Genomic DNA, 26,741 nt, shown 5'->3' with positions numbered 1-26,741 from the left:
ACCACTCACCCTTCCTTCACCCGGTCCCGGTGGGATTCGGATCGCTCTTCCGAGGGGGTATAATGGGACGGCTACCGGATGTCAGGGGTCCCTACTCCAGCTGGAGCTCTACCTGGCAACCGTCCAACCGGCTCCTTCAGGTCGTGAGAGCGTGTCCGCCCTCGTCTCCTGTCTCTCAGGGAAAACTCTGGAGTGGGCCAACGCCGTATGGGGGGAAGGAGAAGCGGTGCTGGACTAATACGAGGAGTTCACCCGCCGCATCTGGGCAGTATTCGACCACTCACCTGAGGGTAGAGCGTCTCGTCCACCTGAGGCAGGGGACGAGGAGCGCACAGGAGTTCGCATTGGACTTTCGGACCCTGGCCGCCTGCGCAATGTGGAGCGACAGGGCCCTGATCGATCACTACCGTTGTAGTTTGCGCGAGGACGTCCGATGGGAGTTGGCCTGCAGGGACACCAACCCTACTTGGGCTGACAGATATTACAACAGCCCTATGCCTTACTTTGTGAGACTGCTTAACTGTAATATTATATACTACATCTCTTATCATTTTTTTATTTGGACACTCAAACATCTGGTGAACACTACGGTTAACATTACAAAAACATTATCTCTCCCTAGAATTGTTAGCTGGTAGAATCAAATCAAATCAAATGTTATTTGTCACATACACATGGTTAGCCAATGTTAATGCGAGTGTAGCGAAATGCTTGTGCATCGAGTTCCGACCATGCATTAATATCTTACAAGTAATCTAACAATTTCACAACAACTACCTTATACACACAAGTGTAAAGGAATTAATAAGAATATGCACATAAAAATATATGGATGAGTGATGGCCGAACGGCATAGGCAAGATGCAGTAGATGGTATAAAGTACAGAATATACATATGAGGTGAGTAGTGCAGGGTATGTTAACATTATATAAAGTGGCTAGTGATACATTTATTACATCCAATTTTTAATTATTAAAGTGGCTAGAGATTTGAGTCAGTATGTTGGCAGCAGCCACTCAATGTTAGTGATGGCTGTTTAACAGTCTGATAGCCTTGAGATAGAAGCTGTTTTTCAGTCTCTCGGTCCCAGCTTTGATGCACCTGTAATGACCTGGCCTTCTGGATGATAGCGGGGTGAACAAGCAGTGGCTCGGTTGGTTGTTGTCCTTGATGATCTTTTTGGCCTTCCTGTGACATCGGGTGGTGTAGGTGTCCTGGAGGGCAGGTAGTTTGCCCCCTGGTGAAGCGTTGTGCAGACTGAGGCTGAAGAGGCGCTGCTGTGCCTTCTTCACCATACTGTCTGTGTGGGTGGACCATTTCAGTTTGTCCGTGATGTGTACGCCGAGGAACTTACAATTTTACACCTTATCCACTACTGTCCCGTCGATGTGGATAGGGGGATGCTCCCTCTGCTGTTTCCTGAAGTCCACGATGATCTCCTTTGTTTTGTTGACATTGAGTGTGAGGTTATTTTCCTGACACCTCACTCCGAGGGCCCTGAAGAGGCGCTGCTGTGCCTTCTTCACCATACTGTCTGTGTGGATGGACCATTTCAGTTTGTCCTTCTGGCCTCCTGGATGATCTTGTCGCTGTCGCGTCTTGTCGCTGTTGTTTATCAAGCCTACCACTGGAGTGTCTTCTGCAAACTTGATGATTGAGTTGGAGGCGTGCATGGCCACGCAGTCATGGGTGAACAGGGAGTACAAGAGAGGGCTGAGAACGCACCCTTGTGGGGCCCCAGTGTTGAGGATCAGCGGGGTGGAGATGTTGTTTCCTACCCTCACCACCTGGGGGGAGCCCGTCAGGAAGTATAGGACCCAGTTGCACAGGGCGGGGTCGAGACCCAGGGTCTCGAGCTTAAAGACGAGTTTGGAGGGTACTATGGTGTTAAATGCTGAGCTGTCGTTGATGAACAACATTCTTACATAGGTATTCCTCTTGTCCAGATGGGTTAGGGCAGTGTGCAGTGTGATGCGATTGCGTCTGTGGACCTATTGGGGTGGTAAGCAAATTGGAGTGGGTCTAGGGTGTCAGGTAGGGTGGAGGTGATATGGTCCTTGACTAGTCTCTCAAAGCACTTCATGATGACGGAAGTGAGTGCTATGGGGCGATAGTCACTTAGCTCAGTTACCTTAGCTTTCTTGGGAACAGGAACAATGGTGGCCCTCTTGAAGCATGTGTGAACTGCAGACTGGGATAAGAATTGATTGAATATGTCTGTAAACACACCAGCCAGCTGGTCTGCACATGCTCTGAGGATGCGGCTAAGGATGCCGTCTGGGCCGGCATCCTTGCGAGGGTTAAAACTTTTAAATGTTTTATTCAGGTTGGCTACAGTGAAGGAGAGCCCGCAGGCTTTGGTAACGGGCCGTGTCGGTGGCACTGTATTATCCTCAAAGCAAGCAAAGAAGTTGTTTAGTTTGTCTGGGAGCAAGAAATCGTGGTCTGGTTTTCTTTTTGTAGTCCGTGATTGACTGTAGACCCTGCCACATACCTCTTGTGTCTGAGCCATTGAATTGCGACTCTACTTTGTCTCTATACTGATGCTTAGCTTGTTTGATTGCCTTGCGGAGGGAATAGCAACACTGTTTGTATTCGGTCGTGTTGGCCGCCTTGCCCTGATTAAAAGCAGTGGTTCGCGACAAAATGGGAGCAACAAAATGGAGTCGTGGTCAGATTTTCCGACAGGAGTGTGGGGGAGGGCTTTGTATGCATCGCGGAAGTTAGAGTAACAATGATCCAGGGTTTTGCCAGCCTGTGTCGCGCATTCAATATGCTGATAACATTTTATAATTTTTTTTTGGGGGGGGGGGTATACATGCCTGTGATTATAATCGAAGAGAATTCTCTTGGTAGATAATGCGGTCGGCATGAGCTAAATAGGGCCATAACCTGTAGCCAATTAATAGGCCTATTTGGGAGGTGCGTAAGGATGGTAGATCTGGATACAGGAAGGAGGGTAGCGCAGCCTAAAAGTTACAACTCTTAAAAACGTATATAATATAGTGCAATAAGGAAACTAGAATGTTTTTTTTTAATTCTGAGAAAATAGCACCCTTAAATCAGCTTAAAATCAGTCACTAACAGCCGGAAATTATGATTGATGCGCCGATGATGATGATGATGATCTGCTTCTGTGATGTATTGCTGCCAATGAATGAATGAATGGATGGATTGATGGATGATAACTACATTTCTCAGGTCACGTCACACTTGCATCACGAGTTGGCGTATGCCTAATCCTCTTTTTGTGTAAAGGTTTGTTTATGGTTAGCGCTGAAAAGGCAAAAGCGTAATGGTGGTGGACAGCCTCTGATGACAACTAATGGCAGAAGTGGATTTGTTGTTTGAGTCTTATGGAGCGTTCAGTAAAGTTGGTGGAAGTGAGTTGAAGACTGACTGGAAAATTGAGAAAAAGGGATAAAGTTGCAAATAAAGTTGAGGCTAGGTCTAATCCCACTGTGAAAGAACTGGTTGCATCAACGTTGTCTCCACATCATTTGAACAAAAAAGTTCAAAGTGATGACGTTGAATCAACATAGAAACTGATTGGATTTGCAAAAAGTCATCAAAGTAAGGGAATTTAGTCTTATTTTCACCCAATTTATAACCTGAATCCAGTCACATCGTACTTTTTTATTTTTGTTGGGGGGGGGGGGGGGTTCACGTTGAAGAATTAACTTTATATGGCAACTGAACCAAATGTAAATCAAAACTAGACATTGAAAGGACATCTTTGCCCAGCGCTATGTTGCCTCATTCCTTGTTATTAGAGTTCGATTCATCGATAAGGATGCATTTTTGGGAGACCCAATTGGAGACCCAGATGGTGGAGGACGCACTGGGGTTGAGTCGGCCAGCATTACCAGGAATGTTATGGTGTTGATTTATTTTTTCATAAGAACAAAAGGAAAGTGCATTGTGGCTGGGGAAATTATGGGAGTATGAAGTGGAAAGCTTTGACTTTCTGAGCAGGGCATCGGCAAAAGGTGTCATCTCTGGCGTCTCGGTGGAAATTGAGGCTCAATGTCATAATCACCATGTACCAGGTCCGGGGGTAGTGGAGGCACGTTCCTTGAACTTTATGGTGGATGGAAGAAGGAAAACCTACCCGTCTTATTGCCATTTGATGAAGAGTTTCTCCCGAAACATGAAAAGCTGGGGTATATGAGATACGCAGTGAAAGCTTTTTCGTTCCGTTGCAACGTAATTACAAAAAGTTTGGCAATGTGGCAGGTGTGTGCAGACGGAATAAATATGTTGTTGAAGAGTTAGTGGATACACGATGATGCAATTGTGGTAGGAACCATGTTCCCGAGTTTAGGATGGCCCTGTAAGGGTGAAGGAGGTCGAAATAGCAAGATTCAGGGCTGTCCAGCAAGTCTCATATGTGGAGGCAGTGCAATTTGGGGTGGCAGGTAGCCTAGTGGTTAGAGTGTTGGGCCAGTAACCGAAAGGTTCCTGGATTGAATCCCAGTGCGGTCAAGGCAGCCCTGAACAAGGCAGTTAACCCACAGTTCCCTGGTAGGCCAACATTTTGCAGGGAATACGGTCTGAAGATGATCTTCCCTCTTAGCCCCCAGAGCCTGTAGGGATCTGCGTATGCATTTTAATCTGAATAAAGGAGTACATAGATTTTTTTGTGTATGTTCGATTTTTTTCCTCCCCCTTTCCGTATTTCCCCGTGCTTTTTCTGCGTTAAAGTTCCCCAGTTTTCACCCCACACAGTAGGTGGCAGCATAATACCAGAGCAGCAACCTATGACGAGCTAGCGAAAATAGCACCAAATCTAACTACACCTTCGGAAAGAGTACGGGGTGAAACAAGTTAAGAAACCTAAGCTAAATTGCTCGCCGCCAAAATGCAGATAACATTAAAAACTCTCCAACAGCAGACATTTAAAATCGACATAGACGCAGAGGAGACGGTGAGTTGAAACCATGCATTTGTTGAAGGGGTGGAGGACTTCGTCTAACTTACCGTTGCGTTGGCTAACAAGCTAAGCTAACTTGCATTCTTAGCTAGTTTGACATGGCTGGCTAACGTTAGCAAAGCAACTTCAACATGTTTAAGTCCCCAGTCAAGTAACTAGATAACGTTGGTAAGTTTCTTAGTAACGTTACTTAACAAAGTAGGTTGTTCGTTACTGCAAATACACCCATTGTGATTTTATGTTGGCAACAACTGGTAGTGTACGCGGTAGCTGACTAATGCTAGCATTAGCTGGTAAGTGTTGGTAGTTTGCTATCTAATTGTCTCAAGTTTCTCAACCTCAACTAATTGTTAGCTAACTAGCAATGGCTAATTCAATAACTTTTGCCATGGATAGCCACAATGTGCTCTAACGATATATATTTATTCAAAACGACAACTTTCGAGTTTAGCGTAGTTAGCTAGCTCCCTAACGTTAGCTAGCTACCTAAACAGCTGCTGCCTCACGTGTCTTATGAAGCAGTTGGATAGTTTATTAGCCAACCTAGCTAAATGTTGATAATCCAAATAATTGATCCATATAACGTTACTGTAGCGATCTAACTTCGTTTGACACCCCTGTAGCTAGCTAGATACTATCGGCATTTGGTTGTTATTAGCGAGGCGAATATTAGCTAACATTAGCGGACGTCGTTATCTAACATTAGTGCAGAGACCTCTCCTCAGCCCGAGTCATTGACAGTGGCCTATTGGCGTGACCCAGAATTCCGAGAAGTTGTCAATCATAAACTGTTTTTATTTTAGGCAGTGTGTAGTTAGTTGCCAAGTATTAGTATTATAAGACCTCTCTCAGAGAACTCGGGCACCAGACTTCGAATTGTTTAATTGGTTTCATATCTCTTTTAGCCTAATCATCAGCCATTTAACCAGTAAACTGAGACATGTCATATGCTTCTCGCAATGGACTTCGTTCTCTTTATGATTTGTCTGTCGTCTTCTCTCTCTTTACAGGTAAAAACCTTAAAGGAAAAAATTGAGAATGAGAAGGGAAAAGATGGTTTTCCTGTTGCTGGACAAAAGTTGATATATGCAGGTACAGTTTCAGTCTTGTATTCCCCTGCTCTCTCTTTTGTCTGACAGTTTGATGAGGACGGATATAAATGCATAGGTCGTTGCGCTGTCACAATAGAATTACATGTCTGTGTTGGCTTGTCCTGTGGCATCTCAATGTTTTCATGTAATTATGTTACGGGAATGTAGATTGCAGCAATAGTGTTCAATCTGTGTATGTGGCATGCTAATGTTTCTTCACCACTATGAATTAACCTTATAGGTGATGGGGATGGGTTTCTGCCAATTTCAATGGCAAAGAATGTCAGGGTTATTGTGAATTGTCGGTTGATAAATTAATATCTTCATGTTTGTTGCTTGAAGGGAAAATCCTAAATGATGACACAGCCCTCAAGGAGTATAAGATTGATGAGAAGAACTTTGTGGTCGTCATGGTGGCAAAGGTAAGGGATTAGAAACGTTGCGATTTGTCCATGAAATTACATGCCTTTCATTGGGGTGGAGACCTGAATACATAACATACGCTTCACTATTTTCAAATCCATCATAAACATGCTACACACACAGTGACAACCACTGATAGTGGCAGATGGACTTAATTAACTTTCCATGTCATTGGACGTGTGTGTAGCTTGTGTGTGTTCACCTTGAAGCAATATTTTCCCAGACCTGTCACATGCACCTCAATATCACTAAGAAGACAGGCAGAATGCAGATTAAATCCCACTGTGCGGAGTGGATTGCAATCTGTTACATCTCCGCTCCCTATGCTCACAGGTGCAGCAACAGTTCATGTAATGGAGTTTCTCACCGCAGAGCTACAATATGTGCCTTCTGCACAGTTTGAATGTCTATAATAGAGGTCGACTGATTATGATTTTTCAACACCGATACTGCTTATTGGAGGACCAAAAAAAACTTGTCTTTATTTTTTAAATAAAATGTTTTTTAAATTTTTTACATTTGTAATAATGACAATTACAACAATACTGAATGAACACTTTTTAACTTAATATAATACATTTAAAAAAAATCAATTTAGCCTCAAATAAATCATGAAACATGTTCAATTTGGTTTAAATAATACAAAAACAAAGTGTTGGAGAAGTAAACGTGCAATATGTGCCATGTAGAAAAGCTAACGTTTGAGTTCCTTGCTCAGAACATGAGAACATATGAAAGTTGGTGGTTCCTTTTAACATGAGACTTCAATATTCCAAGGTAAGAAGTTTTACGTTGTAGTTAATATAGTATTTATAGGACTATTTCTCTCTATACCATTTGTATTTCATATACCTTTGACTATTGGATGTTCTTATAGGCACTATAGTATTGCCAGTGTAACAGTATAGCTTCCGTCCCTCTCCTCGCACCTACCTGGGCTCGAACCAGGAACACATTGACAACAGCCACACTCGAAGCAGCGTTACCCAAGGGGAATAACTACTCCAAGTCTCAGAGCGAGTAACGTTTGAAACGCTGTTATTGCGCACCCCACTAACTAGCTGGCCATTTCACATCGGTTACACCAGCCATTAGGCTGATAGGCTTGAAGTCATAAACAGTGCTGTGCTTGCGAAGAGCTGCTGGCAAAACGCACTAAAGTGCTGTTTGAATGAATGCTTACGAGCCTGCTGCTGCCTACCATCGCTCAGTCAGACTGCTCTATCGAATTATAGACTTAGTTATAACACACAGAAATACGAGCCTTGGGTCATTAATATGGCGGAATCCGGAAACTATCATTTCGAAAACAAAACGTTTATTATTTCAGTGAAATACGGAACTGTTCGGTATTTTATCTAACGGTTGGCATCCCTAAGTCTAAATATTCTTGTTACATTGCACAACCTTCAATGTAATGTCATAATTACGTGAAGTTCTGGCAAATTAGTTCGCAATGAGCCAGGCTGCCCAAACTGTTGCATATACCCTGACTCTGCGTGCAATGAACGCAAGAGAAATGACACCATTTTACCTGGTTAATATTGCCTGCTAACCTGGATTTCTTTTAGCTAAATATGCAGGTTTAAAAATATATACTTCTGTGTATTGATTTTAAGGCATTGGTGTTTATGGTTAGGTACAGTCGTCCTACGGTTGTGCTTTTTTCGCAAATGCACTTTTGTTAAATCATCCCACAGCGTCGCATCGATTATATGCAACGCAAGACACGCTAGATAAACTAGTAATATCCTCAACCATGTGTAGTTATAACTAATGATTATGATTGATTGATTTTTTTTATAAGATAAGTTTAATGCTAGCTAGCAACTTACCTTAGCTTCTACTACATTCGCATAACAGGCAGTCTCCTTGTGGAGTGCAACGAGAGGCAGGTGGTTATAGTGTTGGACTAGGTAACTGTAAGTTTGCATGATTGGATACCCGAGCTGACAAGGTGAAAATCGGTCGTTCTGCCCCTGAACAAGGCAGTTAACCCACCGGTTCCTAGGCCATCATTGAAAATAGGAATGTTTTATTAACTGAGTTGCCTAGTTAAATAAAGGTATAAAAAAACATCGAAATAAAACAAAATGTAAAAATCTGCAAAATCGGCGCCCAAAAATACAGATTTCCGATTGTTATGAAAACTTGAAATCGGACCTAATTAATCGGCCATTCCGATTAATCGGTCGACCTCTAGTCTATAGTGATAATTGGCAAGAGGCTGTGGCCTTGAGATTCCTGTTTGTTGGTGTATGGAATAGTGGAATCTTTAATATTTTTTAAAGCTGCATTATGTTATTCTTTTTATATTTTCTTTGTTCAAAATCTCCAAGTCGGTAGTGGTCATCCAGTGTGATTCAACAGTAACAATATTGTGCCTCCAGCCTACCTGAACCGCTTGTATTCGATGTCTTTGTCAGGTTGGTTTTTCCCGACAGATTTAGTGCTGTGCGTAATGAATGACGAGTTTCCACCACAAGTTCATTGACTCTTGACTGAGACAGGTGGAAAAGCTAAATTGCGTATTCTTAGCGTCATCTCGTCTCCTTCTCAAAACCCATTGGATGTAAAAGCCAGAGGTCCCTCCCCTCTGACCTTCTCCACCAATGGGTTTTGAGAAGGAGACTACAACACAAGGAGGAGTAAGCTATTGAGAGAATCTGAAACTGAAGAGAAAAGGGATGTCTATGTCCACACTTCACGAGTGGAGATGTATGACAGATGTGGTGAGCAAACGACATGTCCCTATAACCCAAAGTAACATGGAACTTTGGAGAGCCAGCAGGGAAAACAAAAGAGCCCGGGCCAAGACGAGAGTGAACCTCGGATTTGTGCTTACAAACTGGAGAGGGCTAGCTCCATTGCTAAGGGATTCAAAACCGACCAAGATATTTTTCTGCTGAAACAGTAAGACATAGTTAGCTTGCTAATATATAATTCAAGATATAAAGTAATATGTCGCTTTAGCTATTTAGTTGTAAATATATATGCAAGTGTTATAGCTACCATGGATTACTTGTTTTCAAGCCACATTGGCAGCTAGCTAGTTTGACTAGCTATGTTGTTTGCTAGTTGATTGCGCCATTGGTTTGTTTCATTTGTATAAACTGTTGCTTTACTATTTAGTTGTAATAAGCTGACCATTCCTTTGACCTTGTGTTATTTCTGATGTCAGTGGTCTGAAAGCCACCCATCTGATTAGCTAGCTAGCTTCTTCACACTACTGTACTGGCACGGAATAGCAATGATCATTATTTGACAACAAAGCTCTAGATAGAAAATATTGTCAAACCAACATTTTGCTTCATTTTCAGTTATGAAAGGGATCAATCGACATCAACGCCTACCAAAAGTTGTCTTTCCAGCGCCATCATTGTTGAGTATTGCCGCAGACTCAGATCAGTAAGCAAAAACTTTAGCAAGGACAACAGTATTTCCCCTAGCTGGCCAAGATTTGACCTAATAATGCAGTGGACATCTTCTAGTGATGGGTATCTACACTGAACAAAAATACAAATGCAACATGACACACTTCCAAAGATTTTACAGAGTTACAGTTCATATAAGGAAATCAGTCAATTGAAATACATTTATTAGAACCTAATCTATGGATCTAACACATACGGTTCCTTCGGAAAGTATTCGGATCACATGACTTTTTCCACATTTTGTTACATTATAGCCTTATTTTTATTTATTTTTTTACCTTTATTTAACCAGGCAAGTCAGTTAAGAACAAATTCTTATTTTCAATGACGGCCTGGGAACAGTTAGGTTAACTGCCTGTTCAGGGCAGAACGACAGATTTTGTACCTTGTCAGCTCGGGGGTTTGAACTCTCAACCTTCCGGTTACTAGTCCAACGCTCTAACCACTAGGCTACACTGCCGCCCGTATTCTTAAATAAATAAATAATAATCCTCCGCAATACCCCATAGTGAGAAAGCGGAAAAACGGGTTTTTAATTTTTAGCAAATGTATTAAAAATAAATACCTTATTTACATAAGTATTCAGACCCTTTGCTATGAGACTCGAAATTGAGCTCAGGTGCTTCCTGTTTCCATTGATCATCCTTTAGATGTTTCTAAAACTTTATTGGAGTCCACCTGTGGTAAATTCAAATGATTGGGCTTGATTTGGAAAGGCACACAACTGTCTGTTAAAAGCACAACAGCACGCTTGGAGTTGGCCAAAAGGCACTCTGACCATGAGAAATTAGATTATCTGGTCTGTTAAAACCAAGATTGAACTCTTTGGCCTAAATGCCAAGCGTCTGGAGGAAACTGGCACCATCCCTTACGGTGAAGTATGGTGGTGGCAGCATCATGCTGTGTGGATGTTTTTCAGCGGAGCACTCAGGACCTCAGACTGGGGCAAAGTTTCACCTTCCAAGAGGACAACAACCCTAAGCACACAGCCAAGACAACACAGCTGTGGCTTCAGGACATGTCTCTGAATGTCCTTGAGTGGCCCAGCTAGAGCCCGGACTTGAACCCTATAGAACATTTTTGGAGAGACCTGAAAATGGCTGTGCAGTGATGCTTCCCATCCAACCTGACAGAGCTTGAGATGATCTGCAGAGAAGAATGGGAGAAACTCCCCAAATACAGGTGTGCCAGGCTTGTACCATCATACCCAAAATAACTCACGGCTGTAGTCGCTGCCAAGGTGCTTCAACAAAGTACAGTGTAAAGGGTCTGAATACTTATGTAAATGTCATATTTCAGTTTTTATTTTTTTATAAATGAGCAAAAAGGTCAACCTGTTTTTGCTTTGTCATTATGGGGTATTGTGTGTGTGTGTGTGTGTGTCGATTATATATTGATGAGGGAACTTTACATTTTTTTTAAATAAATTGTAGAGTAAACTGTAACGTAACAAAATGTGGAAAAAGTCAAGTGATCTGAAAACATTCTAAAGGCACTGTATACCTTAACATGTAGGGGCGTGGATTTAAAAAAAGTCAGTGTCTGGTGTGACCACCATTTGCCTCATGCAGTGTGACACATCTCCTTCACATAGAGTTGATCAGGCTGTTTGATTGTGGCCTGTGGAATGTTCTCACTCCTCTTCAATGGCTGTGCGAAGTTTCTGGATATTGGCGTGAACTGGAACACGCTGTCGTACATGTTCGTCCAGAGCATTCCAAACCTGCTCAATGGGTGTCTGAGTATGCAGGCCATGGAACTGGGACATTTTCTGCTACCAGAAATTGTGTACAGGTCCTTGCTACATAGGGACGGGCATTATCATGAGGTGATTGCGGTGGATGAATGGCACGACAATGGGCCTCAGGTTCTCATGACTGTATCTCTGTGCATTCAAATTGCCAAAGATTAAAATAAAATTGTGTTTGTTGTTCGTACAAAGAAATACATTGACGCATTTGCGAGTGTGACACCCTAGGCTGGTAGGGAGTGAGGGACATTAAGCACTTAGAATTAAAAAAAAAAAATTGTATTAAATCATTCGTCTATAAATTGCGCATGTACGCTATGACTTAGAATTAAATTCAAATTAAACAAAAATGCCTTATTAGGCTCAGTCTCGAGTGCCTTTTTGAATTCATTTTTAGAAGCATGAGTTTGGCCAGTCTATGGCTTCAGGCTTATGCGATGGTGCCTGGAGAGCAGGCCAGCAGCGGAGAATATCCTCTCCGTGCTTGCAGAGCCACTGGGGGTGCTAAACACACTTTTGGACGATCTTGTCACTCAGGGCAGGGATGCATTTTATTATTATAAAATAAATCTATAGGTAGGTTTAAAGGTTTTTAGGCAAAATAACCCAATCAAAATGGAAAACTCCTTAAGTTGGAATATGAGCTATATTGACAATTTAGCTACCTATCTCGTTCCTTTTTTTTAGCATGTGCATGTAGTAAGTAGACATCATGCTTTCGGGAGACTGGCCTTTTCAGATTCCACTGATTCTTTAGTTGTGGACATTACATCACCGCACTCCCACGCTTGGTCATCTTTTTAAGTCACTTTGATTTTTGCACTTGTGTGTCTTCAGTTTCTTTATGAAAATAAACTACAAATGCATGCGGGGCTTAGCATGCCCTGAGTTCATGAAGTGCGCTATTTGAGGGGTCGAGAAGGCCTACCCTCCAGCCTTTAGGAGTCTCGCTCGGCGCTCCAGTCAAATTGGGCACGTTCTGCTTCTCACTCCTCTCACCTACTCTGACTCGTACCATCTAACCGCTAGTAGCCTTGAAACACAGCACTTATTAGCAGTTCAGCACATCGGCATTTCTCACACTGTTACACAAAATCAAGATAAACCTTTAGCATCGTAGACATTGAATGTCTGTAACCAAACTGACACAAACTCTGTTGGCAGATTGTAGTTCTAGGTAGCCACATGCTAACCAGAGTGATACTAATAGCAGCAGTAAATGCAGATAATGGCTAACAAACATTGTCCTCCTAATCAATTTTCCATCCCCGGGACTGCCACGCAGAAGAAATATCAGCCTGTACGAGATTGAATTTACCTCAACTTTCTAGAGTTTTCTCTGTTAAAACCTATCAACGTTTCCCTTTACTGTGGGAATTGTGATCGAATCAACGTAATATTAGCCACTTTCAATGCAACGTAACAAAACAAACGATGCAAGACTTAGTTTTGCAGACTAACTATGCAATAGATTTCGTTGTAGGCAGAAAGCATCGGAGTAGGATTCTATTGCATTGACAGGCACCACTCAAGCCCATACTCTACACAGACCGGTGCACCATACCCAATCAGCGCTACAGTAGGCCTACAGTACCAGTCAAAAGTTTGGACACACATACTTATTTAAGGGTTTTTATTTTTTGGTATTTTCTACATTGTAGAATTATAGTGAAGACATCAAAACTATGAAATAACACACATGGAATCATGTAGTACCAAAAAGGTGTTAAATGAATCAAAATATATTTGAGATTCTTCAAATAACCAGCCTTTGCCTTGATGAGCTTTGCACACTCTTGGCTTTGTCTCAACCCGCTTCATGAAGTAGTAACCTGGATAGCATTTCAATTGACAGGTGTCCCTTAAGTTAATTTGTGGAAGTTCTTTCCTTTTTAATGTGTTTGAGCCATTCAGTTGTGTTGCAACAAGGTAGGGGCAGTATACAGAAGATAGCCCTATTTGGTAAAAGACCAAGTCCATATTATGGCAAGAAAAGCTCAAATAAGCAAAGAAAAATGATAGTATCATTCTTTAAATACATGGTCAGTCAATAACAAAAATGTCAAGAACTTTGAAAGTTTCTTCAAGTGCAGTTGCAAAACCATCAAGCACTGATAACTGGCTCTCGTGAGGACCGCCACAGGAAAGGAAGACCCAGAGTTACCTCTGCTGCAGAGGACAAGTTAATTAGTTAACTGCACCTTAGATTCCAGCCAAATAAATGCTTCACAGAGTTCAAGTAACAGACACATCTCAACATCAACTGTTCAGAGGAGACTGCGTGAATCAGGCCTTCATGGTCGAATTGCTGCAAAGAAACCACTACAGGAGGACACCAATAAGAAGAGACTTGGTTGGGCCAAGAAACACGAGCAATGGACGTTAGGCCGATGGAAATTTGTCATTTGGTCTGATGAGTCCAAATTTGAGATTTTGGGTTCTAACTGCCGTGTCATTGTGAGACGCAGAGTAGGTGAATGGATGATCTCCGTGTGGTTCCCACCATGAAGCATGGAGGAGAAGGTGTATTGGTGCTTTGCTGGTGACCCTGTCTGATGTATTTTGAATTCAAGGCACATTCTGCAACGATGCGCCATCACATCTGGTTTGCGCTTAGTCCCACTATCATTTGTTTTTCAACAGGACAATGACCCAATACACCTTCAAGCTGTGTAAGGGCTATTTGACCAAGATATGGAGTGCTGCATCAGATGACCTGGTCTCCACAATCACCTGACTTGTATACAATTGAGATGGTTTGGGATGAGTTGGACCACAGAGTGAAGGAAAAGTAACCAAAAGCAACAAGTGCTCAGTATTTGTGGGAACTCCTTCAAGACTTTTGGAAAAGCATTCCATGTGAAACCTGGTTGAGTGAATGCCAAAAGTGTGCAAAGCTATTATCAAGGCAACGGGTGGCTACTTTGAAGAATCTCAAATATAAAATATATTTATTTATAAATATAAAATATATTTATATTTTTAATGGTTACTGAATTAAGAGTTATGTTTAGGTTTGTCTTCACTGTTCTACAATGTAGAAAATAGTACAAATAAAGAACTAATGAGTAGGTGTCAACTTTTGACTGGTACTGTATATGCAAGTACACCATTGCCATATGTGGATCTGTGCCATTCACTTTGAACTGGATTGCTTTTTTACAGCATGAGCGGTCATGAGTAGATGCTTTTGTTTTGAGATCAGAGTTAAATGTAAGCGATGTGCACATTTGTTCATATCCTTCGCTAATTAGTGAGTTATTAGCCAAGTTATAGATCATTTGTAGTCAACAATGTGGGAGTGATTGCTTCCGACAAAGAGCACCAAACGTGTTAATTTTAGACATCTTTGAAAGCGAGTCAGGTAAAGAGCTTTTCTTTGTCTTAAAGGGGCAGTGTATTTTGAGACGGGCTTGAATAAGCTAAGTAGTCAATTGGCATTTTCAGTCACCTGGTCTGAAGGACAAGTGGATAAACGGGTCAATGTCAATCCCTGCATGTTTTTAATAAAAGTAATGGAATGTAGGCCTCCATTGAACACCACACTGGCTGCTACTGTAGGCTGAACAATAACGGCTATTTCCACGTTGGAATGTTATGTGATGCAGTTTCTATTTATTTTTTTTGTTGATTGTATACCACTCTGGTAGGCCTACATTATGATCAAAGAGCCACCGTTTTAAGTGGTCAAGTAAGCTACTAACTTGAAGCGAGTACTGCCTCTGTGTTCACAGTAAACGTGCGCTGGAAGTTACAATTTTCACAGTGTTCCAGTTTGTGCTCAGCAGACCTGAAATCTGCTTGGTGAGGGAAACATGTAGGGAACATTGGCTACCATTGATATCCTGCAAGTTATATTGGCCAATAAAGCTCAGGCAGTTCAGCAAAAATAAGGACCTTGAAAATTAACAATGACATCCGATTAGGATATTTGACCATTCATTTCTGCAAAACATGGAGTATTCTATTGATTTTAGTTATTGTGAGTGGGCCAGTTCGTTTTGCATGGCCCGGTGCACTTAGATAGCTGACTTTGTTTTTATCATCTACCAAAAACATAACATGACAACTCTTAGGGCCCATTAGTACCTTCTTAGCCGATTTTCACATCCATCACTGAAGCCACCCGCCATGTCGCTGTAACACCGATGGTGTCAGTGGACTTGGAGCCTACATTGACTGTGGGCACAGAACCGGTTTCAGCTTCATAGCGAATACACTCTTCCACTGTTGGTAGCCAGTGTATTTGTTTGGGACAAAGTGAGGCCCTCATATGACTGAAGCACGAGGGGTTCCCCTGACCCAGTAAGACTTTCTTCCCCTCTTGACCAAACATGCAGGCCGTCCACCAGCAGGCCGTTCCTCTCTGAATGTCAAAGCCACAGTGTATTGTTGGTATATTACTTTTTGATACATGTATTTTCTCAACTTTTTTTCAAATCAACATTTGCGTAAATAACTTTTAAAAATGTTTTTTATTATCATCAATCCACAATGTTAGGTATGTGGAAATATATTGTGCAACCTGTTCTTTTAAATCTTCAGATAGAAAAATGTTACTTATCAAAATGAGCAGCCTGGGAGTTAAGGGGCAATTCTGCCACTTTTCAGCCTCGTATTCAGCTCCGCACCAAACTAGTGTCTACAAATGTGAAAACGGGGCCTTTCTATGATCTGTGGTTAAAGATATATTAACAAAAGGTCCTAAAAAAAATATGTTTCTCTGTGATATCACAGGGTAGGATTAAAGTTTTAAACTGTGATTTTTCAAAACCTAAAACGCGTTTCTACCCGGAGGGTATTTCGAAGTGCTCCCCACCGCGCAAATCTGTTTTACCTTTTGATGTCATCGGGTAGAACTTTCTAATTATATTTTTCTACAATGTTGAAATGTGCCGTTTTCACATGTACTGGAATTGTGCTGGAGATAATTTTCATTAGTTGGTGGTGGAATTTCCTTTTTTAACATGGCTTGTAGCAAAAAAATAGCCTCACAAAGTGATAGTGGCCTAAAATGGTAATTATTACTGCCAATCGGTATTCAATGTGTCTATGTCTGTAGCCTAAATCAGATCACAGGCTTCTTACCTGACAAGCCATGTGGCTAAAATAATTTGTACTCTATCACCTATAGGCCTATGTTTTTAAGTAAAATATGCTGTTGAGCCCAACCTTAAGCACTGGACATTCCCCTTTTTTGTCTATGTAGCCTAAAGCAGCCCCAGCAGCTGCCCAGCCTTCCAGTGCTACCACGACCACCACCTCCAGCACTACAGTGCCCACAGTACCCGCTGCTGCCTTGTCAGGCTCAGATAACCCACCCGAGGGGGGCAAACCAGAGGACAAACCAGCTGAGGAGAGGCCCTCCAACACCTCAGCCCCAGCATCAACTCCAACCAGGTAGGGCTGGGTCGGCAGTCAATGGCTCTCAAATTGCAAACCTATTCCGTATACACAGTGTACAAAACAAATTAAATCTTTCCATGAGACTGTCCCGGTGAAAGCTATGATCCCATATTGATGTCACTGGTTAAATCCACTTGAATAATTGTAGATCAAGGGGAGGAGACATGTTAAATAATTATTTTTAAGCATTGACTCAGTTGAGGCATGGAGTGTGCATGTGTGCCATTGATGGTGAATAGGCAAGACAAAAGATTGAAGTGCCTTTGAACGGGTAGTAAGTGCCTGGCGTTTGAATGTGTCAAGAACTGCAACGCAGCTTGGTTTTTCATGCTCAATTTTCTGTGTCAAGAATGGTCCACCAACAAAAGGACATCCAGCCAACACAATTGTGGGAAGCATTTGAGTCAACAGCGTCCCTGTGGATCGCTTTCGACACCTTGCCCAGACAAATTGAGGCAGCCTTACTGCCATTAGGTACCGAGATGAGATCCTCAGGGGGTGCAAGTGAATATTGAGAAGGTGTCCCTAATGTTTTGTTCACAGGCCCTGGTCTTGTTCCCTATATAGTTCACTGTTTGACCAGAGCCCTATTGCCTATAGTGTACTACCCCCCCCCCTCTAAATTATTAAACTACACATAGGAAGTAGTGGGGTACCATTTGGGATGTAGCCACTGTTACATTTGGCCTGGGTCATTAATAGGAAGCTGCTGTTTCCAGGGTCATGTTCGACGGTAGCCACATGCAAAACGTTAACTGAGATTGCATTCTTATTGGAAATGGGGACGTTTTAGATTTCGCTAGTGTCGCTTATAGTATAATTAATATCTCCTAATGGTTGTATTTTATGAGAACTGATCGTGGTAAAATGGAACAGTACTCTCATCAGCTTTATACGCCTTCTCTTTCAGTTCGTCTGGTCTCTTGGCCAATGTGAACATGTTCGAGGAGGCAACTTCTGCTCTAGGTAAATGGTCCTCCTGATATGAGTTAACCCAATATATATATTTATAGGGTGATTCCTTTCACTTTTTTCACATCTCTCAATCTGTTTTCATTAGGTTGTTTATCCTAGTGAATGTCATCTGAAGTCTCTTCAAAATGGCATCTGATTGGTTGGTTGTTCTTCCTGCTCCTCAGTGACAGGCCAATCATATGAGAACATGGTGACCGAGATGATGCTGATGGGCTATGAGAGGGAGCAGGTGGTGGCATCACTCCGAGCCAGCTTCAACAACCCAGACAGAGCTGTGGAGTACCTGCTTACAGTAAGTACCTCTCATCACTCCATCCACTTCTCCAGTCTGACACCCCTTTTTTATTCTGAATGGTTTAGTCTAAAAGTGATATAATATGACAGTGACCACGTTTTCATGCGCACAGTATTCCGGATAGTAGCTCATATTCCGCTTAAGGTATTGTTCGGGATAAGCTGTTTACATGCACCTTTTGATATCCCACTCACGAGTATCCATTAATAAACAGAATATTCCAAATTAAGTTAATATGGGTTAAATGGACTAGTAACTGAAATATGGACACTGACTGTAGGGCTACCTTATGTAGCATAATATACAGTGCATTCAGAAAGTATTCAGACCCCTTCACCTTTTCTGCATTTTAAGTCACAGCCTTATTCTTAAACGGATTAAATTTAAAAAATCTTAATCTAAACACAATACCCCATAATGACAAAGCGAAAACCGGTTTTTAGATGTGTTTTTTTTTTTTAAATATAAAAAAAGATTTGCAAAAGTATTTAGACCCTTTGCTATGAGACTCGAAATTGAGCTCAGGTTCATCCTGTCATCCTTGAGGTGTTTCTACAGCTTGATTAGAGTCCACCTGTGGTAAATTCAATTGATTGAACATGATTTGGAAAGGCACACTCCTATCTGTATACGGTTCCACAGTTGACAGTGCATGTCAGAGCAAAAACTGTGAGGTCGAAGGAATTGTCCGTAGAGCTCCGAGACAGGATTGTGTCAGATCTGGGGAAGTGTACCAACAAAAATGTCTGTAGCATTGACGGTCCCAAAGAACACCGTGGCCTCCATCATTCTTAAATGAAAGAAGTTTGGGACCACCAAGACTCTTCTTGGAGCTGGCGGCAGGCCCATAAAGTACTCTCAGACCATTCTTTGGCCTGAATGCCATGCCTCACGTCTGGAGGAAACCTGGCACCATCCCTACGGTGAAGCATGGTGGTGGAAGCATCATGCTGTGGGGATGTTTTTCAGAGGAAGGGACTGGGAGACTAGTCAGGTTCGAAGGAAAGATTGCCGGAGAAAAGTACAGAGAGAACCTAATCCACAGTGCTCAGGACCTGGCGGCATCGATTCACCTTCCAACTGGAGAGACCTGAAAATAGCTGTGCAGCGACGCTCCCCATCCAACCTGACAGAGCTTGAAAGGATCTGCTAAAAAGAATGGGAGAAACTCCCCAAATACAGGTGTGCCGAGCTTGTAGCGTTATACCCAAGACTCGAGGCTGTAATTGCAGCCAAAGGTGCTGCAACAAAGTTCTGAGTAAAGGGTCTGAATATATATGTAAATGTGATATTTCAGGTTTTTCTTTTTTCTTTCAGCATGTCTCCCCAAAAATGTGAATGCTACTGTAATGCTGTCTTTGACACTTATGCAAGCAGACGGTAAGAACCACATAAAATATGCACCCAGACGAACTGAAGTCTTATCAGAAACGTGTTTCATTGTTTTCTCAGCTTTTAATTTCCTTAAAATCAGTCAAACTGATAACTTTTGGACAGGACCAATCTCTCCACTGTTTTGGAGTTATTGCATTTATTCCTTGGTCCCTAAAAGACATTCAGCAGTGTTTAACTAGATTACTAATGCATTCATTCTGTCAATGTAAGACATTATTCTGGTGAGCACTACTTTATTTAGTCTTCTGGGGCAACAATTTATGACCGAATTGAAGCTGCATGTATCTAACGATTGGCTAGTTGACAAACAAATGGCCTACAGAAATAATAATAATAATACGGCCTACAAAGTGTCAGACATTATCAGCAGGAAGTTGTCTAAATTTGGGGTGAAAGTAGCCAGTAGGCTATACAATCCTGTTCGGAGTATCAGCAAAATACGTTATGGAGTTATGGTGGATCGAACTGCGCAGGTAGCCTACTTTATAAAAATGATTTGTTTGAGAATCAGATAACAACACCAATGATATACAAAACTGAGCCTGCGCAGACTGCAAAAAAAAAAAACAGTAAATGGGATAAGATGTTTACATGCCACAGATCAGCGTGTCTTTTCCGGGTTTCTCATAACCGGGATACAAGATTTTTCAGGTTATTGTAAAGGAGATCTGATGTTTGTCATCACAAATGCATAATACATGAGTATCCCGAATAATAACGGTATATTGGTGTGCATGTTAACGTGGTCATTGACTCAAAATATCCCGTTTTTTTTTTTTTTTTTTGCTCTTTGACGGTTTTCATCCATGTGTTCCTTCGAGCTGAGATGATGGAGCTAGATTCCTCCACCCTGTCTGGCAGCTCTAATGTATCTCCTGTGGTTGTTCTTCAGGGGATCCCAGCTGGAGAGGAGGGCCATGTGAGTGCTGACCCAGTGGTGCCCCCTGTGGGTGGAGGAACTCCAGCTCTGAACACAGGCAGTATGACCACCCCAGCCAGCACAGGCTCCCTAGCCAGCGCTGCAACAGGAGGTGTGTGTGTGCCTGCTTCTCCACTATACGCTTGCACATACATGTGTAATGACACTTCTGTATGCAGTGCACACAGAAATAGCATTTGACGGCTTTCTATTCTTTTCCTTTGAATAATAAAGAGATGCCCTATGTGCTGCACTGTATCAATTGTTCTATGTCATAAACGGTTTGGCATACTGGAGTTTAGAACACTAGTGTGCTGTTGTGTGGAAGAGGAATGTAGAACTTTGGGAACAAAGAACATACAAAATGGACCTATGGAAATGGAACATAGAACTGTGTGGATTGGAAATAGAACAGTGCCATTGTCCTTCTATGGTGTGACCTCCTATCCCCTCTCTCCCTCTCCTGTGTTTCCAGCCAACCCTCTGGGGTTCCTGGTTAACCAGCCCCAGTTTCTCCAGATGAGACAGATCATCCAGCAGAACCCCTCTCTGCTCCCTGCCTTACTACAGCAGATAGGGAGGGAGAACCCCCAGCTTCTGCAAGTATGGACAACACACTCACACAAACACCTCGATTTACAGTCGGTCTCCGATATACTCCCGAATCTCTGGCCTCTTGATGATAGACAATTATTCCACAATTTTGTAGTTGAACTGGCTACAATGAGCAGTGAAATTGATGGAATTCTAGTGCTTCTGCCAAATACATTTGTCTGTGTCATTTAGCTCCCCAGGCCTCGTGCATATTGAAGGGATGAGATCAGAGCCTGAAGGCATATAGCAGCAGACCCCCTCTGTGATACTGTTGTGTGTCCCAAATGGTACCCTATTCTCTTTATAGTGCATTACTGTTGACTAGAGCCCTATGTGAACTCTGGTCAAAAGTAATGCACTATAAAGGTAATAAGGTGCCATTTGGGAAGCAGAATGTGTTCAGCCTCAAACCAACCTCTGGTCAGCTGTACTTACCTGTGATTTATTCAATGATGTGAAATGTTCATAATGTTGTAGGTATCAAAGCTTCTTGGAACCACTGGCCTGGACTGGTGCGTTGACCAAATCGAAACCATCAGATTCATTTGTAGAGGGGCTGCACTCAATGTTGCTGGTAGAAATGTCATGTGTAGAACTGTGACTAACAGTTGGCTCATATGAAACTTACCTGATCTGTACAATGCATTTCTATCTGAACGTTGAGTCTGTTGCTCCTTCCTGAACAAACCCCTGATCACTCTCTCCATGGGTGTGTTCATTATGTACCAAACTGAGGGAAACTGAGTAAAGCGAGAATGGACTACTTGGAATCGGTCTAATAAGAAAGGCCTGTTTTTCGTTGTTTTTCTGTTGTGTGCCCTAATGAACACAATCCTGTTTGTCTGTTTCCCTTTCAGCAAATCAGCAGCCACCAAGAGCAGTTCATCCAGATGCTGAACGAGCCAGCCCAGGAGGGGGGTCAGGGAGGAGGAGGAGTAGGTGGTGGAGGAGGTGTTGGAGTGGGGGTCGGTGGGGAGGCTGGAAGTGGCATGAACTATATTCAGGTCACACCCCAGGAGAAGGAGGCCATTGAGAGGGTAAGAAAGGAGGGAATCTCACAAGCCAAGATGACTGTTGATAAGTGGCTACAGTTGAAAATTCGCTAGTTGGCTAAATAATTTACAGAAATGCTGATTTATTTTAATTATTTAAAAAATATATATAATTTAAAAAGAAAGTTAAATAAATCGAGTAAACATAACGGTTCTCTGGAACTTTTGTATTGTTTTTAGCCAATAGTTCTGAAAGTAGCGCTCACGAGCCAAAAGTGGTCACTGTAAACTTTCCAAATGCACTGTATTCAGACCCCTTCTGTTTTTCCACATTTTGTTATGTTATACAGCCTTATTGTAAAATTGATTAAATATATTTTCCCTCAATCTACACACTACCCCATAATGACAAAGGGAAAACAGGTTTAAAAAAAAAAATAAAAAAAAAAAAAAGCTTTATATTTATTCAAACAGAAAAAACGGATACCTTATTTGCATAAGTATTCAGACCCTTTGCTATGAGACTCAATATTGAGCTCAGATGCATCACATTTCCATTGATCATCCTTGAGAAGTTTCTCCAACTTGATTGATAAACCTGTGATAAATTCAACTGATTGGGCATGATTTGGAAAGGCACACACCTGTCTATAAGGCCCCACGGTTGACCGTGCATGTCAGAGCAAAAACCAAGCCATGAGGTCAAAGGAATTGTCCGTGAAGCTCAGACACAGAATTGTGTCGAGGCACGGATCTGGGGAAGGGTACCAACAAATGTTTGCTGGATTGAAAGTCCCCAAGAACACAGTGGCCTCCATCATTCTTAAATGGAAGAAGTTTGGAACCACCAAGACTCTTCCTATAGCTGGCCAAAACTGAGCAATCGGGGGAGAAGGGCCTTGGTCAGGCAGGTGACAAACAACTCGATGGTCACTGACAGAGCTCCAGAATTCCTCTGTGGAGATTGGAGAACCTTCCAGAACGACAACCTCTCTGCAGCACTCCACCAATCAGGCCTTAATGGTAGAGAGGTCAGTCGGAAGACATGTGGTCAGTTAAAGAAGGGAGGACTCTTCCTCAACTGTAATCGGTTCTGGATAGGACATCCAGAAAGGACTGTTAATTTGTTACTAGGTAAATGGAACATGACAGCCTGCTTGGAGTTTCTCTCACACCATGAGAAGGACTCTCACACCATGAGAAACAAGATTTCATCTGGTATGATGAAATCAAGATTTAATTATTTAGCTTGAATGCCAAGCATTACGTCGGGAGGAAACCTGGCACCATCCCTGCGGTGAAGCATGTTGGTGGCAGCATCCTGCTGTGGGGATGTTTTTCAGGGACTGGGAGACTAGTCAGGATCAAATGAACGAAGCAAAGTACAGAGAGATCCTTGATGAAAACCTGCTCCAGAGTGCTCAGGACCTCCAACAGGCTCAGGCTTCATCTTCCAACAGGACAACAAACTCTAAGCGCACAGCCAATACAACGCAGGAGTGGCTTCGGTAAAAGTCTCTGAATGTCCTGGACTTGAACCCGATCGAACATTTCTGGAGAGACCTGAAAATAGCTGTACGGCGACGCTCCCCATCCAAACTGACAGCGCTTGAAAGGCTCTGCAGGGAAGAATGGGAGAAACTCCTCTAATAAAGGTGTGCGAAGCTTGTAGCTTCATACCAAGAAGTCTCAGGGCTGTAATTGCTACTAAAGGTGCTTCAGCAAAGTACCTAGTAAAGAGTGAATACTTATCTAAATGATTTCATTTCTTTATTCATACAAACATAATTTTTTTTAAATGCATTGTGGTTTTGGGCTATTATTAGTAGATGGATGACTGAATAATCTATTTTAGTATAAAGCTGTAACAATGTGGAAAAAGTAGAGGGGTTGGAATACTTTCTGAATACACTGTATATCAATCTAGAACAGGATTATGTGTTATGGATGCAATTTGAAAGGAATTGATAGACTGCTCGCTTGTGCACAGATTTAATATGATGTTAGCGTAATGGGCTGTTTTTCATTCTGCAGCTGCAATAAAAAAATCTTTACAATTTAAATATGGTGACCCCTGAAAGCAAGATGGAGATGGGTGTATTAGACGTGCATTCAGTCTTTATTACTACGCAAATGTAGGTCTACTTGTCAGAAAAAAGTCTACGTGCATCGTGAACTGCGCTCCATAATGAGGTGGGTGATCTGTCACCACCCTGAACGTTGATGATTCATCATGCAGAGGCCGTAGAGATGACGGCTGTGAACATTGCATTTAATTTAACAGTTCCATTTCACGCCATGCTGTTCATATAAATAATTTTAGAAACTGGATGGTTTGAGCCCTGAATGCTGATTGGCTGACTGCCGTGGTATATCAGACTGTATACCAGGGGTATGACAAAACCGTGGTTTACTGCTCTAAATACGTTGGTAACCAGTTTATAAAAGCAGTAAGGCATCTCGTGGTATATGGCCAATATACCATGGCTACGGGCTGTGTCCTGGCATGCCGCGTTGCGTCGTGCTTAAGAACACCCCTTAACCGTTGGGGTGGCAGGTAGCTTAGTGGTTGGACTAGTAACCGAAAGGTTGTGAGATCGAGTCCCTGAGCTGACAAGGTAAAAATCGGTCATTCTGCCCCTGAACAAGGCAGTCAACCCACTGTTCCTAGGCAGTTATTGAAAATAAGAATTTGTTCTTAACGGTCTTGCCTAGTTAAATAAATATACCACACCCACTCGGGCCTTATTTCTTAATTATAATTTACCGGTTTCTCAGTTATTTATCCCAGGAAAGGGGAGTGGTTTTGTGCGGTAAATCTCGATATCCGGGTTCCCTCCATTCAACCCTAATTGAAATTCATAATGTGCCATGGATTGTGTAATCAACAGTAATTGTTGGATGGCAGGCATGTGGGGTTGTGTTCCAAACAAAACTACAAGGGTGCTTGCTCTAGTTCCTCAACGGCACAGCTAGGAGAGCAAAAACAATAGTTACTCTATTTTGAGTCATAAAAGTGCATTGGAATTACGTAGAATCTGTGCACACTTTGGAGAGGTTTGTGGCCACTTGGAGACACCAGTTAGTCCTCTCACTCAAACCATTGTATTTTTTTCGTCTGCACCTACCCCACCTTTTCCAAGAATATTCTTATGTTACTGAATGTGTCCAGAGTATTTTCAGATTTTATCAACGAATGCAGTGAAAACACTAAATGCAAATTGAACACAATCATCAGTGTAACGTTTGGATTCAGTCTTCAGCTTGGGTCAAATGTTCCTAAAATCTCAACTGTTTCCTTTCAGTTGCTACTATGCTTGTGCATATGTATTTCATATTTCTTTAAAAAACATTTCAATTTAGCCCTACCCATATTGGCCAATTCTCACTAGTGTAAAGGGTTTAGCGACGTGTTGATTTCAGACTGCATTGTTTTCAACTGAAGATGCATGAATAAATGCCTATTTATGGGAATAGGAATGTAATATCAATCCTGTCATCGCTATTCAGGAATGTTGTTTATGTCATTTCAATATTGACTCTCTGTTTTGTCTTACAGCTAAAAGCCCTAGGATTCCCTGAAGGACTTGTTATACAGGCCTACTTTGCCTGTGAGAAGAATGAGAACTTGGCCGCTAACTTCCTTTTACAACAGAATTTTGACGACGACTAAAAAGGGAGCCATGGTAGTAATTTCGGTCCTTATTTTTTTCTCTACTTTTTGATTGATCAATATTGGATGTGCATAAATAAAACATGGCCTTCGCATTTTCCCAAATTTTACTACAAATACATGATACATATTTTTTTTGTGAAATAAAAGCTGTTACTCTGATCACCTTAATTGAGTAAAAGCTACTTGGTTCATCAGATATCACCTGTGTGCTACCTGTTTATTTTTTTTTATTTGGCTAAAGACCAACATGATTGTTTCTCATAAGGAAATTAATACTGGTTTAAAAGGTTGATCGCAGAATGTAGTTATAAGAGGAGTAGTTATACAAGTATGTGATTGGGACATTTGTTATTGTATAGTCATATACATCATTGTTCTTGTTTGATAGTGTTTTACTTTGTCTCAATTGACCAGTATAGGGATCCCAGTACATAATAAAAACTGCAGTTTTAAATGAAATTTTTAAACAAGCAACGTTGTTATTATGCCATTTTCATATTTTTTGTTAAACTTCCAACAAACTTAAAGTGAAATGCATGAGCTACAGCAGATTTTAAAAAGGCAACTGTACAAATATGGGAAGTACTGATGTTTCATGCAGCCTGAAAATAGCAAATTATCCTACTTCTTTCAGACCTCTAAAGGTATGTATATGACTTCCGTAGCTCATAGTAGCCTTGTGTTTACAGTTACTATCCACTTGATTTACTGTCATTTTTACAAAGAAATAAAATGTTTCAACAGAGTAATGCTATTTTGTTTAGTCTTTTAAAGAGGGCGGGTGTAAGCAGCTCTCTTGACCGTTGACTCCATGAATAACACTAGGAAAATAATATTGTTGCTCTTATTTGAAGATC

The 26,741-nt window shown here is 41.8% G+C and overlaps 1 protein-coding gene across 1 annotated transcript; it reads left to right on the top strand.

The window, feature by feature from the left end:
• The first annotated feature begins 4,736 nt into the window (after positions 1-4,736).
• On the top strand, positions 4,737-26,629 carry LOC135517592 (UV excision repair protein RAD23 homolog B-like). The gene is made up of 10 exons (XM_064942040.1): positions 4,737-4,928; positions 5,945-6,026; positions 6,368-6,447; positions 16,842-17,032; positions 17,949-18,004; positions 18,178-18,305; positions 20,596-20,734; positions 21,098-21,225; positions 22,074-22,253; positions 25,768-26,629. Exons 1-10 carry the CDS (start codon positions 4,863-4,865, stop codon positions 25,879-25,881), a joined length of 1,164 nt encoding a protein of 387 aa, XP_064798112.1. The 5' UTR covers positions 4,737-4,862; the 3' UTR covers positions 25,882-26,629.
• The last annotated feature ends 112 nt before the right edge of the window (positions 26,630-26,741 follow it).

The sequence above is a fragment of the Oncorhynchus masou genome, chromosome 28 (genome assembly GCF_036934945.1).
Source record: "Oncorhynchus masou masou isolate Uvic2021 chromosome 28, UVic_Omas_1.1, whole genome shotgun sequence".
Classification (NCBI taxonomy): domain Eukaryota; kingdom Metazoa; phylum Chordata; class Actinopteri; order Salmoniformes; family Salmonidae; genus Oncorhynchus; species Oncorhynchus masou.
The sequence above is the reverse complement of the archived record's forward strand: the minus strand, read 5'-3'. Positions and strand labels throughout refer to the sequence as shown.

Bases quoted from the DNA above. Each gene is read 5' to 3' on its own strand.
- LOC135517592 (XM_064942040.1), top strand. From the start codon at position 4,863: ATGCAGATAACATTAAAAACTCTCCAACAGCAGACATTTAAAATCGAC. The intron at 4,929-5,944 runs GTGAGTTGAAAC...CTCTCTTTACAG, and splicing joins ACATAGACGCAGAGGAGACG to GTAAAAACCTTAAAGGAAAA. The intron at 17,033-17,948 runs GTAGGGCTGGGT...CTTCTCTTTCAG, and splicing joins CCAGCATCAACTCCAACCAG to TTCGTCTGGTCTCTTGGCCA.